Below are 15,661 nucleotides of genomic sequence, written 5' to 3'. Positions count from 1 at the left end.
GTAGGTCGTCATTGGAAATAACAATTGAACTATGACTTGCCTAGTTAAATAAAGGACACATTTTTTTTTAAATACAAAAAATGTCTTCTGTACTTGTGGTGGCCTTAACTTCATGTTGTTTTGCAATTATAATATTGACAAAGTTCCAGTGAAATTCTCTGCTTTTCATCGGCAGGTTTTCTTGTCGAGGTCCTTCCTTCAAGCATAATTTTTCTCCAGCATGTAATATATTGGGACATACTGTATAAAAATACTTCTTTGTTTTTAGAATATTGGTTCCGAAATAATATCTTATTTGTGAGCCAACTTGTAAATGCAGAGGGGCTTTTACTTAATTATAAGGAATTCTTATCACTTTACAAGATCCCTGTAACACCTAAAGACTTTACAATTGTTTTAGATGCCATTCCCTCAGGTGTAGCTTTATTATTCAGGAAAGACCTGACCCTCAGAACATACCTACAACTAACCCTCAGAACCTACCTACAACTAACCCTCAGAACATACCTACAACTAACCCTCAGAACCTACCTACAACTAACCCTCAGAACATACCTACAACTAACCCTCAGAACAACTAACCTCAGAACAACTAACCCTCAGAACCTACCTACAACTAACCCTCAGAACATACCTACAACTAACCCTCAGAACCTACCTACAACTAACCCTCAGAACCTACCTACAACTAACCCTCAGAACCTACCTACAACTAACCCTCAGAACATACCTACAACTAACCCCCAGAACATACCTACAACTAACCCTCAGAACCTACCTACAACTAACCCTTAGAACATACCTACAACTAACCCTCAGAACCTACCTACAACTAACCCTCAGAACATACCTACAACTAAACCTACCTACAACTAACCCTCAGAACATACCTACAACTAACCCTCAGAACACTAACCTCAGAACAACTAACCCTCAGAACCTACCTACAACTAACCCTCAGAACCTACCTACAACTAACCCTCAGAACCTACCTACAACTAACCCTCAGAACACTAACCTCAGAACATACCTACAACTAACCCTCAGAACATACCTACAACTAACCCTCAGAACATACCTACAACTAACCCTCAGAACCTACCTACAACTAACCCTCAGAACATACCTACAACTAAACTAACCCTCAGAACATACCTACAACTAACCCTCAGAACCTACCTACAACTAACCCTCAGAACATACCTACAACTAACCCTCAGAACATACCTACAACTAACCCTCAGAACATACCTACAACTAACCCTCAGAACATACCTACAACTAACCCTCAGAACCTACCTACAACTAACCCTCAGAACATACCTACAACTAACCCTCAGAACATACCTACAACTAACCCTCAGAACCTACCTACAACTAACCCTCAGAACATACCTACAACTAACCCTCAGAACATACCTACAACTAACCCTCAGAACATACCTACAACTAACCCTCAGAACATACCTACAACTAACCCTCAGAACCTACCTACAACTAACCCTCCTACCTACAACTAACCCTCAGAACATACCTACAACTAACCCTCAGAACCTACCTACAACTAACCCTCAGAACCTACCTACAACTAACCCTCAGAACCTACCTACAACTAACCCTCAGAACATACCTACACTAACCCTCAGAACTACAACTAACCCTCAGAACCTACCTACAACTAACCCTCAGAACATACCTACAACTAACCCTCAGAACAACTACCTACAACTAACCCTCAGAACATACCTACAACAACAGAACATACCTACCTAACCCAGAACCTACCTACAACTAACCCTAACTAACCCTCTACAAGAACATACCTACAACTAACCCTCAGAACCTACCTACAACAACCCTAACAACTAACCCTCAGAACCTACCTACAACTAACCCTCAGAACCTACCTACAACTAACCCTCAGAACTACAACTAACCCTCTACCTACAACTAACCCTATACCTACAACTAACCCTCAGAACCTACCTACAACTAACCCTCAGAACCTACCTACAACTAACCCTCAGAACTAATACCTACAACTAACCCTCAGAACATACCTACAACTAACCCTCAGAACATACCTACAACTAACCCTCAGAACCTACCTACAACTAACCCTCAGAACATACCTACAACTAACCCTCAGAACATACCTACAACTAACCCTCAGAACCTACCTACAACTAACCCTCAGAACATACCTACAACTAACCCTCAGAACATACCTACAACTAACCCTCAGAACATACCTACAACTAACCCTCAGAACTACCTACAACTAACCCTCAGAACATACCTACAACTAACCCTCAGAACCTACCTACAACTAACCCTCAGAACCTACCTACAACTAACCCTCAGAACATACCTACAACTAACCCTCAGAACATACCTACTAACCCTCAGAACATAACTAACCCTCAGAACATACCTACAACTAACCCTCAGAACCTACCTACAACTAACCCTCAGAACCTACCTACAACTAACCCTCAGAACATACCTACAACTAACCCTCAGAACCTACCTACAACTAACCCTCAGAACATACCTACAACTAACCCTCAGAACCTACCTACAACTAACCCTCAGAACCTACCTACAACTAACCCTCAGAACATACCTACAACTAACCCTCAGAACATAGAACAACTAACCCTCAGAACATACCTACAACTAACCCTCAGAACATACCTACAACTAACCCTCAGAACATACCTACAACTAACCCTCAGAACATACCTACAACTAACCCTCAGAACCTACCTACAACTAACCCTCAGAACCTACCTACAACTAACCCTCAGAACCTACCTAACAGAACTACCCAACTAACCCTCAGAACCTACCTACAACTAACCCTCAGAACATACCTACAACTAACCCTCAGAACCTACCTACAACTAACCCTCAGAACCTACCTACAACTAACCCTCAGAACTACCTACAACTAACCCTCAGAACATACCTACAACTAACCCTCAGAACATACCTACAACTAACCCTCAGAACCTACCTACAACTAACCCTCAGAACATAACAACTAACCCTCAGAACATACCTAACCCTCAGAACATACCTACAACTAACCCTCAGAACCTACCTACAACTAACCCTCAGAACATACCTACAACTAACCCTCAGAACCTACCTACAACTAACCCTCAGAACATACCTACAACTAACCCTCAGAACCTACCTACAACTAACCCTCAGAACATACCTACAATGTTATGGGGTGTGACGTAGCCTAATGACACTCTAGCTGAGGAACACAAATGGTGTGTCTGGCACATTTAATCACTTATGGCATCTTTGGCAAGTGTCCCTTATAATAATTTGCTAACGAAACCTACTGCAATATAGATAACCCGAGGAAATTGCTCTCGCAAACCACTAAAACATATATTTTCTCTGAGACAACTTATTATTATACTTCAAACACTTCCAGCCTACTAATGTGGTTATGTCAAAGGTGGTTTAGTATGGTTTTAGAAACTCTGTTGTTATTTCCAGTCAGTCATGTTTTAAAAAGTAAAGGATATATATAGATATATATATATCTACTACAACTCCCAGAATGTACCGGGGCTCTTTAATGCTTTTTGCAGCAGTGGCGAACGTCATACGATCAGAGCCCTTTGCGACATACGGATGTCCTATGTTTTCGGGTAAGTAATAAACTGTTTATTTGACTGTGTTAACCGGGCTGATCAGAACACACCCGATGCTTAAGACTGGGTTTTTGTAAATACGTGAGTTTTATGACGAAGTTAATCTTAATTAGATAGCATATGTCTCTTCATGGCTGACACACCTACCTAACAGTAGCTAGGCACAGCCAGAGTTTGCCAAGTAGGCTACATCAACTCTACGGAGTTGAGCGACGTTTTTTAAACGGATCTCGGTTTTTAAATGAAACTCCGTCTCCTTCGATTCGCTATGCAGTCGATACTTCACATTTTTAAAATTGTTAAACCCTTATCGTGTACTTATGTTTGTCCTCTGTTGTTGTGTGCCTTTTTTGTTTGCTGAAATCCATACCTTTTTAAATAAAACGGTAATCAAATACAACCACATACTGTTTCTCATTGTCGTTGCTCTAAAATATTAACACGGCGCGCATGTGGCCATTGAATCTCAACGAAACCGTCAGTGGTTGTATTTTATTAATGAGGTACTTGGCCAGCTACAGCCAGAGTATTTAGCTAGAAAATTAAGGGATATGGCAGCAAGATTATTATGTAAAAGTCTGAGGCTACTGTACGCTAGTTCTAATACCGTGTTGATCAAATATTCTGTACTTGTGTCTCTGTCTGTCTACAAAGATAAGGTACAGGTGACATGGAGAACTACAGTAAGGCGCGGACGGTGGAACAGCCCTGTCCCTGCCCATTCCCCGGCCTCTCCAGCGACACCAATGAGGTTAGAGTGAAGGATGGCAGCAAGATCCGCAACCTCATGCGCTACGCCCTGAGCCGCATGGAGGTCAAGCCCAGAGCGCTGGAAGGCGAGGGGGGGCAGCCTAAGAGCGAAGAAGGGGGTAGCACCACCGAGGTCCAGGAAGCACCATGCTCCCAGGCACTGGAAAAGATGCCTAGCCGGCAGATAGTATTCACTGGGATGGGGAAGGGGGTCTCCAAGGCCATCACGTGTGTGGAGATCCTGAAGCGCCGTGTGAAAGGCTTGCACCAGCAGACCAGGCTGCTCTTCAGCACTGTCCTGGAGGTGTGGGAACCCCTGGAGCCTGCAGCAGGCCTGGACAGCCTCACCGTCAGTAGGAACATACCTGCTATCTGGGTACTGCTGTCCAGAGACCCCCTGGATGCCAGCCTGCCTGGATACCAGGCTCCAGGGAACTTTGATGCCCTGTGGGCACAGGCTGCCAAGGAGGATGCAGGGGTGGCTGGTGGACAGAGACATGGGGGCAGGAGGAAGAGGGGAGGTGGTGGTGGCAGGGGTAAGGGACCAGGAGGCCCTGTCAGACAGACTGATCGATCCAGAGAGCCAGGAAAAGGCCAGAGTCGTGGTAAGGGGGCGTTGGCAGGGCAGGAATGAGATGTGTTCTGTGTGTGGGAGAGGCCTTTGGACCAACCTGTTATAATCACAAGACAGTCCCCCATCGGCCAATGAGTGCACAAAATATCAACCTTTCCAACTTTTCCGTTATTGTGTTATGACTCACTTTCTGGGAGAGAGGATGTTAGCGAGTGCCTAAGTTCATAGGTCAAGCCTGAGAATTTTCAGACTTTTTTTTTTTGTGCTCTTATATTTAAGTTCAATATTTTGTCTCATTTATAAGTAAATAAAGTGTAGCCTGTACATGATTGCACTGGTCATTTTGATGTTTTATTTTTTATAGAAAATGTATTATAGCTTGTTCTGCAACTACATGCAGAACAATAACACTTTCAAATGAATGAATGTTATTGCTGGATAAAGGAGTTAATTGAACGTTCTGCTTGAGCTCTTTTGAGAAGTTGAACAGCACTGCCATCTTGTGGTGATAATGTAATGATGCCAGAGTTTGAAGGTTTGAGCGGTCTTGAACATAAAGGTATTCTTTCCCTGTAAAAACATCAGCTGTCAATCACAGACCATTTCTTTAACCTATACGTCTGATTGTGGAGCTACATTTTTTCATAATCCACAGGGGAATAACCTGCATTGTAAATGTCAAAATATTGAAAAGTTATATTAAAAGTTCCTTCTAGAATAAAACCAGAGCATAGCAATCAGTGAATGTGTGCAGTGGGATCAGAGTGACAGATGTAGGTAACCTCGTCAGTCACTGCCAGCACCTTATCCCTTTATCCTCTTCAGTGGATTCTCTTGAGGGAGCAGCTGCGGTGTGTGGAATGGCCTGGCTGGAACAGACGAGGATTAAGGGGTCTTAACTAGGACCTGACTCCATTACAGGAGGTGTGCTAGTCAGGAGGAGAAATACACCAGGGAGTGGAGACTGGGAAGTGACAGGGAGAAAGGATGAGTGGTGGTGGACGGGCAAGCTCAGGACAGATCCTGGTTCTCTCATGGCTGGTCGTTGTTCCTTCTCTGTCCCAGGTTCGCCACTCTCTGCCAGTCTTGTGGATCATGCCGCTGACAGACAACCCAGGGCAGGGAAACCTTACGGCGTCCGTGTTGCCGGCTGTCCAGCTCGCTCTAGACGACCTGAGCAGGCAGCAGACTCCTCTAAGAAACTATGAGATCAATTTTCACATCATAGATTCAGAGGTAACGTTTGCTGGTGTGTTAGTGGACTGGTGTTTTTGGACCAACAAGCCTCTGTTAGTGGGGTGTACATTGTTTATGTGGAGAACAAGGTTAAAAGTAGTGTATTTGAATGCAAAAAAGGACATGTAAGCTGTTCAGTGCATTTGGAATCATAATGATGATGAATGGAGTGAGACAGTTCACTCTTCGTTTTCTCTTTGTCTTTTAGTGTAATATTGCCAAAGGACTTAAAGCCTACTTTGATGCCATATGCTTTGGGCCAAAATACTTAATGATCTTTGGAGGTGTGTGTCCATCAGTCACATCCGTCATTGCTGAATCACTACAGGGGTGGAACCTTGTACAGGTATCTTTTTACTGTATTGTAGGCACTGAGCAAACATTTTACACCACACTGTATTGTAGGCACTGAGCAACAAACATTTTACACCACACTGTATTGTAGACACTGAGCAAACATTTTACACCACACTGTATTGTAGACACTGAGCAACCATTTTACATCACACTGTATTGTAGGCACTGAGCAAACATTTTACACCACACTGTATTGTAGGCACTGAGCAAACATATTACACCACACTGTATTGTAGACACTGAGCAACCATTTTACATCACACTGTATTGTAGACACTGAGCAAACATTTTACATCACACTGTATTGTAGACACTGAGCAACCATTTTACATCACACTGTATTGTAGACACTGAGCAACCATTTTACATCACACTGTATTGTAGGCACTGAGCAACCATTTTACATCACACTGTATTGTAGGCACTGAGCAACCATTTTACATCACACTGTATTGTAGGCACTGAGCAAACATTTTACACCACACTGTATTGTAGACACTGAGCAACCATTTTACATCACACTGTATTGTAGACACTGAGCAAACATTTTACATCACACACACTGAGCAACCATTGTACATCACACTAGACACTGAGCAACCATTTTACATCACACTGTATTGTAGGCACTGAGCAAACATTTTACACCACACTGTATTGTAGGCACTGAGCAAACATTTTACATCACACTGTATTGTAGGCACTGAGCAAACATTTTACACCACACTGTATTGTAGGCACTGAGCAAACATTTTACACCACACTGTATTGTAGGCACTGAGCAACCATTTTACATCACACTGTATTGTAGACACTGAGCAAACATTTTACATCACACTGTATTGTAGACACTGAGCAACCATTTTACATCACACTGTATTGTAGACACTGAGCAACCATTTTACATCACACTGTATTGTAGGCACTGAGCAACCATTTTACATCACACTGTATTGTAGGCACTGAGCAACCATTTTTACATCACACTGTATTGTAGGCACTGAGCAACCATTTTACATTACACTGTATTGTAGACACTGAGCAACCATTTTACATCACACTGTATTGTAGACACTGAGCAACCATTTTACATCACACTGTATTGTAGGCACTGAGCAACCATTTTACATCACACTGTATTGTAGACACTGAGCAACCATTTTACATCACACTGTATTGTAGACACTGAGCAACCATTTTACATCACACTGTATTGTAGACACTGAGCAACCATTTTACATCACACTGTATTGTAGACACTGAGCAACCATTTTACATCACACTGTATTGTAGACACTGAGCAACCATTTTACATCACACTGTATTGTAGACACTGAGCAACCATTTTACATCACACTGTATTGTAGACACTGAGCAACCATTTTACATTACACTGTATTGTAGGCACTGAGCAACCATTTTACATCACACTGTATTGTAGGCACTGAGCAACCATTTTACATTACACTGCATTGTAGACACTGAGCAACCATTTTACATCACACTGTATTGTAGGCACTGAGCAACCATTTTACATCACACTGTACTGTAGGCACTGAGCAACCATTTTACATTACACTGTATTGTAGGCACTGAGCAACCATTTTACATTACACTGTATTGTAGGCACTGAGCAACCATTTTACATCACACTGTATTGTAGACACTGAGCAACCATTTTACATCACACTGTATTGTAGACACTGAGCAACCATTTTACATCACACTGTATTGTAGACACTGAGCAACCATTTTACATCACACTGTATTGTAGACACTGAGCAACCATTTTACATCACACTGTATTGTAGACACTGAGCAACCATTTTACATTACACTGTATTGTAGACACTGAGCAACCATTTTACATTACACTGTATTGTAGGCACTGAGCAACCATTTTACATCACACTGTATTGTAGGCACTGAGCAACCATTTTACATTACACTGCATTGTAGACACTGAGCAACCATTTTACATCACACTGTATTGTAGGCACTGAGCAAACATTTTACATTACACTGTACTGTAGGCACTGAGCAACCATTTTACATCACACTGTATTGTAGGCACTGAGCAACCATTTTACATCACACTGTATTGTAGACACTGAGCAACCATTTTACATCACACTGTATTGTAGGCACTGAGCAACCATTTTACATCACACTGTACTGTAGGCACTGAGCAACCATTTTACATTACACTGTATTGTAGGCACTGAGCAACCATTTTACATTACACTGTATTGTAGGCACTGAGCAACCATTTTACATCACACTGTATTGTAGACACTGAGCAACCATTTTACATCACACTGTATTGTAGACACTGAGCAAACATTTTACATCACACTGTATTGTAGGCACTGAGCAACCATTTTACATCACACTGTACTGTAGGCACTGAGCAACCATTTTACATTACACTGTATTGTAGACACTGAGCAACCATTTTACATCACACTGTATTGCAGGCACTGAGCAACCATTTACATCACACTGTATTGTAGGCACTGAGCAACCATTTTACATCACACTGTACTGTAGGCACTGAGCAACCATTTTACATTACACTGTATTGTAGGCACTGAGCAACCATTTTACATTACACTGTATTGTAGGCACTGAGCAACCATTTTACATCACACTGTATTGTAGACACTGAGCAACCATTTTACATCACACTGTATTGTAGACACTGAGCAACCATTTTACATCACACTGTATTGTAGACACTGAGCAACCATTTTACATCACACTGTATTGTAGGCACTGAGCAACCATTTTACATCACACTGTATTGTAGGCACTGAGCAACCATTTTACATCACACTGTATTGTAGACACTGAGCAACCATTTTACATCACGTTGTATTGTGTATCACAATAGAGCATGTTATTTAATAGGTGAAATACATGCAAATAACACAATTGGTAGTACTTCAAATACTGATTTAGTGCTCTTCAAGCCTAACGTTATTGAGCATTCAATATTTCAGCTGTCTTTTGCTGCAACAACGCCTGTTTTAGATGATGAGAAAAAAATATCCCAACTTCTTCCGAATGGTCACCTCGGACAACACAGTCAATCAGGCTGTTGTGAAGATCCTACAGAACTACAAGTGGAGACGTGTAGGGACGCTGACCCAGGATGTACAGAGGATCTCAGAGGTACCACTGACCGTGGCAACCCTTTCTGTCACATGCCTGTTTGGTGTACAATGTAGCTGTTATCGCCATTTACAAGTAGGGATACAAGGTTATCCGGCATTCGCCTATTGATTAAGACTGCTGACAACTATGCTGTCTTATGTATGAATTGTAAAGTCTATATTGTCCTGTCCTTGAAAGAGAAGGAGAGATCTGACTAAACAACTGATCAAGGCTGATGTTATTGTTGCTGTAACTGAAAGCCTGTCCACTGACCCATGTATCAATGTAAAGAAATTGAAGGTGAGTAATATGCCCAAATCATCTTTACTTACAAAGTTAGAATTTGTCACTGAATTGCATTATTTCAGAAAATTGCAGATGCATCCTCAGCGTGTCAATCTGTTTTGTATCATGTCCCTTTCGACAGGATATGGATGTAACAATCATTATTGGGTTGTTTGACGAGAATTCAGCCTCCAAAGTATTTTGCTGTGTAAGTACATAACCAGAAAACCTACATTAAAATATGATGCGATGCAACACAATGCCATCATTAATGATTAGCACTTGTTTGAGACAAAGATTAATAGCAGTTTAACAGCGCATTCATCACACAATTACTTTTGAATTATCGTTATGATAACCATTTGTGTTTGTAATTACCATATAACCTTTGTCTTCTAGGCTTACAGCCTGAACATGTTTGGCGGGAGGTATCAGTGGATCCTCCCTGGCGGTTACCAGGGGAGCTGGTGGGAGGAGGCCGACTCCTCCAACTGTGCTTCAAACAACCTGCTGACCGCAATGGAAGGCTACATCACTGTGGACTTCACACACCTCAGTAACAGACAGATAAAAGGCATCTCAGGAAGGGTAGGTACTGAGGTTTTCAGCAACGGACAGCATATTCTGTCGATACTGTACCATGCTCTCTCCAATGGATAACTTGTGTTTATAACAAAAAAATTGGATGTAATGTTGAAAACTTCAAGCAGTGTATTTGCAGTGTAGCAAAGGTAATGCAATACCATTAAGAGAAGTCACACAAACACCTTTGTGTTTCTATTTAGACCCCAGAAGAGTATGACGAGACTTACAACAGAGAGCTGCTGCAGAGAGGGTTGGTTGCCAGCAAGTTCCATGGGTTTGCCTATGATGGAGTTTGGGTGATGGTGAAAGCATTGACCAGGGTCATTGAGTCTGTTCGTCACAGAGAGAGATATGACATCCACCGGAACTTCACAGTCAGCAGCAAGGAGATTGGACAAATGGTCCTTGATTCCATGAAGGAGATTTGCTTTGAGGGTGTAACTGTAAGTTAGCATGACTGTTGTGTTAACATTCCATTTTAGATGGATCGTTGCTCCAAAAGAATAAAGATAAGATGTGCTTTACAAATATTCTTGTCAAATTGAGTTTCTTTTCCTCTTCTTTTTTTTAGGGTCAAGTTATGTTTAGAAATGGGGAACGCATGGGAACTATTAAATTAAGCCAATTTCAAGGTAAACATTACATATGTGTATTTCCACGCATTTAGAGAACATTCTTTGTGAAATATTTATCAACTGCATGTGATTCCACAGAGGGCCGGGAGGTTAAGATAGGCCAGTATAATGCTGAAGCAGAAGAATTAGAACTCAACCACTTAATCAAGTTTCAAGGTAGGTGGCCACACTATTAGGACAAGGCATTAAGACATCTGATGATAACGCCTCAAGCACACAAAAAATGTTTGTTTTTGTAACAGTCTTTGCATTCTACTTTTTTGTGCCTTTCATAGGCATGCAGCCGCCTAAAGACCGGGCACACTCCCAGCGGTGGGAAGTCAGTGTTCCCCTCTACATCATCTTGTTATCCACCACTGGCCTGGCCATGCTCATGGCACTCTTCTTCTTCTTCTTCCACATCAAGCATCACAACCATTGGTATGATCATTATTCCAAGCATCTTGTATTGGCTTGTTATTGAACTAGATGCTTTTTGAGGTAGCTTTCATCGAAACACAAGGTTGTTCTCTCTTTCATTGTTATCCAGTTTACTTACTCACATGCTCTGCTCAGACAAGGCTGCCCGTTGATCTCAATATTTAGTTTTTCCCATAGGGTCATGAAGAAGTCCAGTCCGTCCATGAACTACCTCATTATCCTGGGTACGATGCTGGCCTGTACCTCCGTCTTCCTCTGTGGGTTGGATGGATCCCTTGTGACTGACAAAGTGTTTGTTCTGCTTTGCCCTGTGAGGACACATGAGTTTAAACGTCTAAGCATTTCAGTGATAAGGAAGGAACCCCTTGTTTCAAGGGATGCACATGGTTTAATTTGTTTTCCTCTTGTCACAGATTCGCACATATATTCTTTCTGTAGGATACACCACAACCTTTGGGGCATTGTTTGCGAAAACTTGGAGGGTCTGGACAATTGTCAAAAATAAGGAGATAATTGAAAAGGTAAACTCAAAGTTCAAAAGATCAAGTTAAAGAAACTCAAAAAGTACAGGCCTCTTAATCACCATCTCTACTGTCTAATATTTAATACTCATCCTCTCCCTCTCTGTTCTTTCTTCAGATTATTAAGGATGACCAACTATGGATAATTGTCGGGGGAATGCTGCTAATCGATCTGTGTCTGTTAACCTGCTGGCAGATGGTGGATCCACTCAGACGAACAGTGGAAGAGTTCAGCCAAGAGGTAACACTTCAATTACATTTTCCATTTTAACCTTGGTCTTGCTCTCTTATCTTTTGTTGTGTAGGGGATGCAGACGTTGTTGAAGTTAGCCTTTCAATTTTAACTGCCTTTTTGTTTACCTTGTTTATTTGAATGGCTCTGGTTTACCGTGTGGTGCTAGTGAATGGCTCTGGTCTTCGACCGTGTGGTGCTAGTGAATGGCTCTGGTCTGGAGTCGACCGTGTGGTGCTAGTGAATGGCTCTGGTCTGGAGTCGACCGTGTGGTGCTAGTGAATGGCTCTGGTCTGGAGTCGACCGTGTGGTGCTAGTGAATGGCTCTGGTCTGGAGTCGACCGTGTGGTGCTAGTGAATGGCTCTGGTCTGGAGTCGACCGTGTGGTGCTAGTGAATGGCTCTGGTCTGGAGTCGACCGTGTGGTGCTAGTGAATGGCTCTGGTCTGGAGTCGACCGTGTGGTGGTAGTGAATGGCTCTGGTCTGGAGTCGACCGTGTGGTGGTAGTGAATGGCTCTGGTCTGGAGTCGACCGTGTGGTGGTAGTGAATGGCTCTGGTCTAGAGTCGACCGTGTGGTGGTAGTGAATGGCTCTGGTCTGGAGTCGACCGTGTGGTGCTAGTGAATGGCTCTGGTCTGGAGTCGACCGTGTGGTGGTAGTGAATGGCTCTGGTCTGGAGTCGACCGTGTGGTGGTAGTGAATGGCTCTGGTCTGGAGTCGACCGTGTGGTGGTAGTGAATGGCTCTGGTCTGGAGTCGACCGTGTGGTGGTAGTGAATGGCTCTGGTCTGGAGTCGACCGTGTGGTGGTAGTGAATGGCTCTGGTCTGGAGTCGACCGTGTGGTGGTAGTGATTGGCTCTGGTCTGGAGTCGACCGTGTGGTGGTAGTGAATGGCTCTGGTCTGGAGTCGACCGTGTGGTGGTAGTGAATGGCTCTGGTCTGGAGTCGACCGTGTGGTGGTAGTGAATGTCTCTGGTCTGGAGTCGACCGTGTGGTGGTAGTGAATGGCTCTGGTCTGGAGTCGACCGTGTGGTGGTAGTGAATGGCTCTGGTCTGGAGTCGACCGTGTGGTGGTAGTGAATGGCTCTGGTCTGGAGTCGACCGTGTGGTGGTAGTGAATGGCTCTGGTCTGCAGTCGACCGTGTGGTAGAGTCGTAGTAAATGTGAACCTCTGAGGGAGATCAAAACTATTCAAGTAGTCTTTCCTTTTTGTGGTGTTTCAGACTGCTCCAGGTGGTGAAGATGTTAATACAAGGCACTTCCTGAAGCACTGTGAAAGTACAAACCTGACTAAATGGCTCGCCATTGTATATGGCTACAAAGTGCTTCTAATGGTGAGAGAAATTGCCAGAACCATGTTCAACATCCAGGATCCTTTTCAAACAAAGTTGATAATCTAGTTGATGGTTTTCCATATTTTCTTTAGTTTCTTGGATGTTTCCTGGCCTTGAGAACAAGGCATGCACATATCCATCTCCTCGATGACAGCAAGTACACAAGGCTGAGCATGTACCACGTGACCGTCATGTCTATCATTGGAGCATCCGGGTGCTTCCTGACCCAGTATAACCCTAATGTGCAGCTCTTCATCATGGCTTTGGTGGTGATCTCCTGCTGTACCTGCACTCTGTGTCTGGTGTTCCTGCCCAAGGTGTCACCTGCCTCCTCTCTGAAACCTCCTCTTGTATACATGTTGAGCTCTCATGTTCAAATGTCTCATTTATCTCAATGTTCTCGTTTCACTTCCATTTCTCAATGTATATTGTTTACAAATGGATGTATATGCTAGATGATGTTGGGTGTAAACACTCGTCTTGAAAAATATAATTGAATGCTTCTGTCTTGTATCCTAGCTTGTAAAAATCCAAGACAATCCCAACCAAGTGGATCCAACTAGCTGGTTACAATGTGATCTTAACAAGGAGGATTCGGAGACCTCCAGTTCCTCTAGCAGTCTCAATCAGGGCAGATCTCTTGAAAGCCTGCGGACTGAAAACCAGCAGCTCCGGAGGAGAATCACAGAGGTGAGTTCTGATCCCTTGTCTTGAGTCTAAACAATTCACAGAACTTTAACCGTTGTAGGTTGAACACCCATCTGTTGTGGAGCTAATAATCATTAATGCCATTTCAGATGGTGGAACTTTGGGAATGAACATAGAAATGGTCTTTGCAGATTGGTGACCAGTTGGAGGATGTCGCCATGCAAGTACTAGAGGAAGAGCTGAGTCCTCCCAGTCCACAGGGCCATGAAGTGAGACTGAGAGCCCAGGTGTGCTCTGAGGATGTGCCCAGGATGAACAGGGGACTCTTTGATGACATCAACTCACCTGAACAGTACAGGAAAATATATTACTCTGATACTAAAAGATACATTATGCAATACAAATAGTTTCTATACTTTCTATATATACACTGAGTATACAAAACATTATGAACATGTGCTCTTTCCATGACATAGACTAACCAGGTGAATCCATGTGAAAACTATGATCCTTTATTATATTGTTAAATGGTCCACCACCCAAAGGACATCCAGCCAACTTGAAATAACTGTGGGAAGCATTGGAGTCAACATGGGCCAGGATCCCTGTGGACCGCTTCTGACACCTTGTAGAGTTCATGTCCTGACGATTGATTCTGTTCTGAGGGCAAACTCAATATTAAGAAGATGTTCCTAATGTTTTGTACACTCAGTGTATATTTAACTATATTTTTTTATAGAAATATCTACTATATATATTTTGAAATTAAACGTCCTACACTCTTGTTTTCCTTTGCAGCATCCAACGAAGACGGTCCGTGCAGCTGCCAATTCTTCACCACGCCTACATGCCAGCCATTGGGGGAATGAGTGCCAGCTGTTCCAGCCTTCTGAGAAGCCCGATGTCCCCAGTGCCCAACAGAGACATATGCCACCATCGCATCGGGTCATGGTCACCGGGCTGTGACTGTATTTCCCTCTACAGTGAGTGACAATACACTGGAAAAGTTAGAATATTCATTGAACTGCCTCTGGTTCCACTGGCAGCTGGAAGTCGGATGACCTTCCTTTACCTGGACTGCCACAGCATCATTCACATCTGAAGTCATGTTCACGTCCAGACAACTTCTACATACAATGTGGTGCTGACTAAAGTTGTGTGGTAAATTACAATAGCTGCTTTCTTTATGGATTTTTAGTAGATTGATTGCAGTGCAACTCATAGAAGTGGTCTCCTGATGGAAAAACAAAA

The 15,661-nt window shown here is 42.9% G+C and overlaps 2 protein-coding genes and 1 pseudogene across 3 annotated transcripts; all 3 read left to right on the top strand.

The window, feature by feature from the left end:
• Positions 1 to 3,589: 3,589 nt before the first annotated feature.
• On the top strand, positions 3,590 to 5,330 carry rpp25l (ribonuclease P/MRP 25 subunit-like). 2 transcript variants are annotated; one of them, XM_046303422.1, is made up of 2 exons: positions 3,590 to 3,674; positions 4,332 to 5,330. In XM_046303422.1, the coding sequence occupies exon 2, from the start codon at positions 4,348 to 4,350 to the stop codon at positions 5,059 to 5,061; it is 714 nt and encodes a 237-aa protein (XP_046159378.1). In that variant the 5' UTR covers positions 3,590 to 3,674; positions 4,332 to 4,347; the 3' UTR covers positions 5,062 to 5,330. The 2 variants fall into 2 exon arrangements, with proteins under 2 accessions (XP_046159378.1, XP_046159379.1); XM_046303423.1 differs by having other exon boundaries at positions 3,673 to 3,758.
• Positions 5,331 to 5,479: 149 nt separating this feature from the next.
• On the top strand, positions 5,480 to 12,527 carry LOC123998318 (annotated as a pseudogene).
• A 73-nt stretch (positions 12,528 to 12,600) lies between these two features.
• Positions 12,601 to 14,745, top strand: LOC123997355 (gamma-aminobutyric acid type B receptor subunit 2-like). The gene is made up of 5 exons (XM_046301491.1): positions 12,601 to 12,657; positions 13,652 to 13,762; positions 13,855 to 14,079; positions 14,282 to 14,452; positions 14,560 to 14,745. The coding sequence occupies exons 1-5, from the start codon at positions 12,601 to 12,603 to the stop codon at positions 14,578 to 14,580; spliced, it is 585 nt and encodes a 194-aa protein (XP_046157447.1). The 3' UTR covers positions 14,581 to 14,745.
• The last annotated feature ends 916 nt before the right edge of the window (positions 14,746 to 15,661 follow it).

Source organism: Oncorhynchus gorbuscha, linkage group LG15 (genome assembly GCF_021184085.1).
Source record: "Oncorhynchus gorbuscha isolate QuinsamMale2020 ecotype Even-year linkage group LG15, OgorEven_v1.0, whole genome shotgun sequence".
NCBI lineage: Eukaryota > Metazoa > Chordata > Actinopteri > Salmoniformes > Salmonidae > Oncorhynchus > Oncorhynchus gorbuscha.
This window is presented reverse-complemented; position numbering and strand designations above follow the sequence as displayed.

What these genes read in the sequence shown, in the direction of transcription:
- rpp25l (XM_046303422.1), top strand. Translation starts at nt 4,348, where the DNA reads ATGGAGAACTACAGTAAGGCGCGGACGGTGGAACAGCCCTGTCCCTGC.
- LOC123997355 (XM_046301491.1), top strand. Translation starts at nt 12,601, where the DNA reads ATGGCTCTGGTCTTCGACCGTGTGGTGCTAGTGAATGGCTCTGGTCTG. An exon ending in GCTCTGGTCTGGAGTCGACC is followed by an intron (nt 12,658 to 13,651) that starts GTGTGGTGCTAG and finishes GTGGTGTTTCAG; the next exon opens with ACTGCTCCAGGTGGTGAAGA. An exon ending in GCTACAAAGTGCTTCTAATG is followed by an intron (nt 13,763 to 13,854) that starts GTGAGAGAAATT and finishes TATTTTCTTTAG; the next exon opens with TTTCTTGGATGTTTCCTGGC.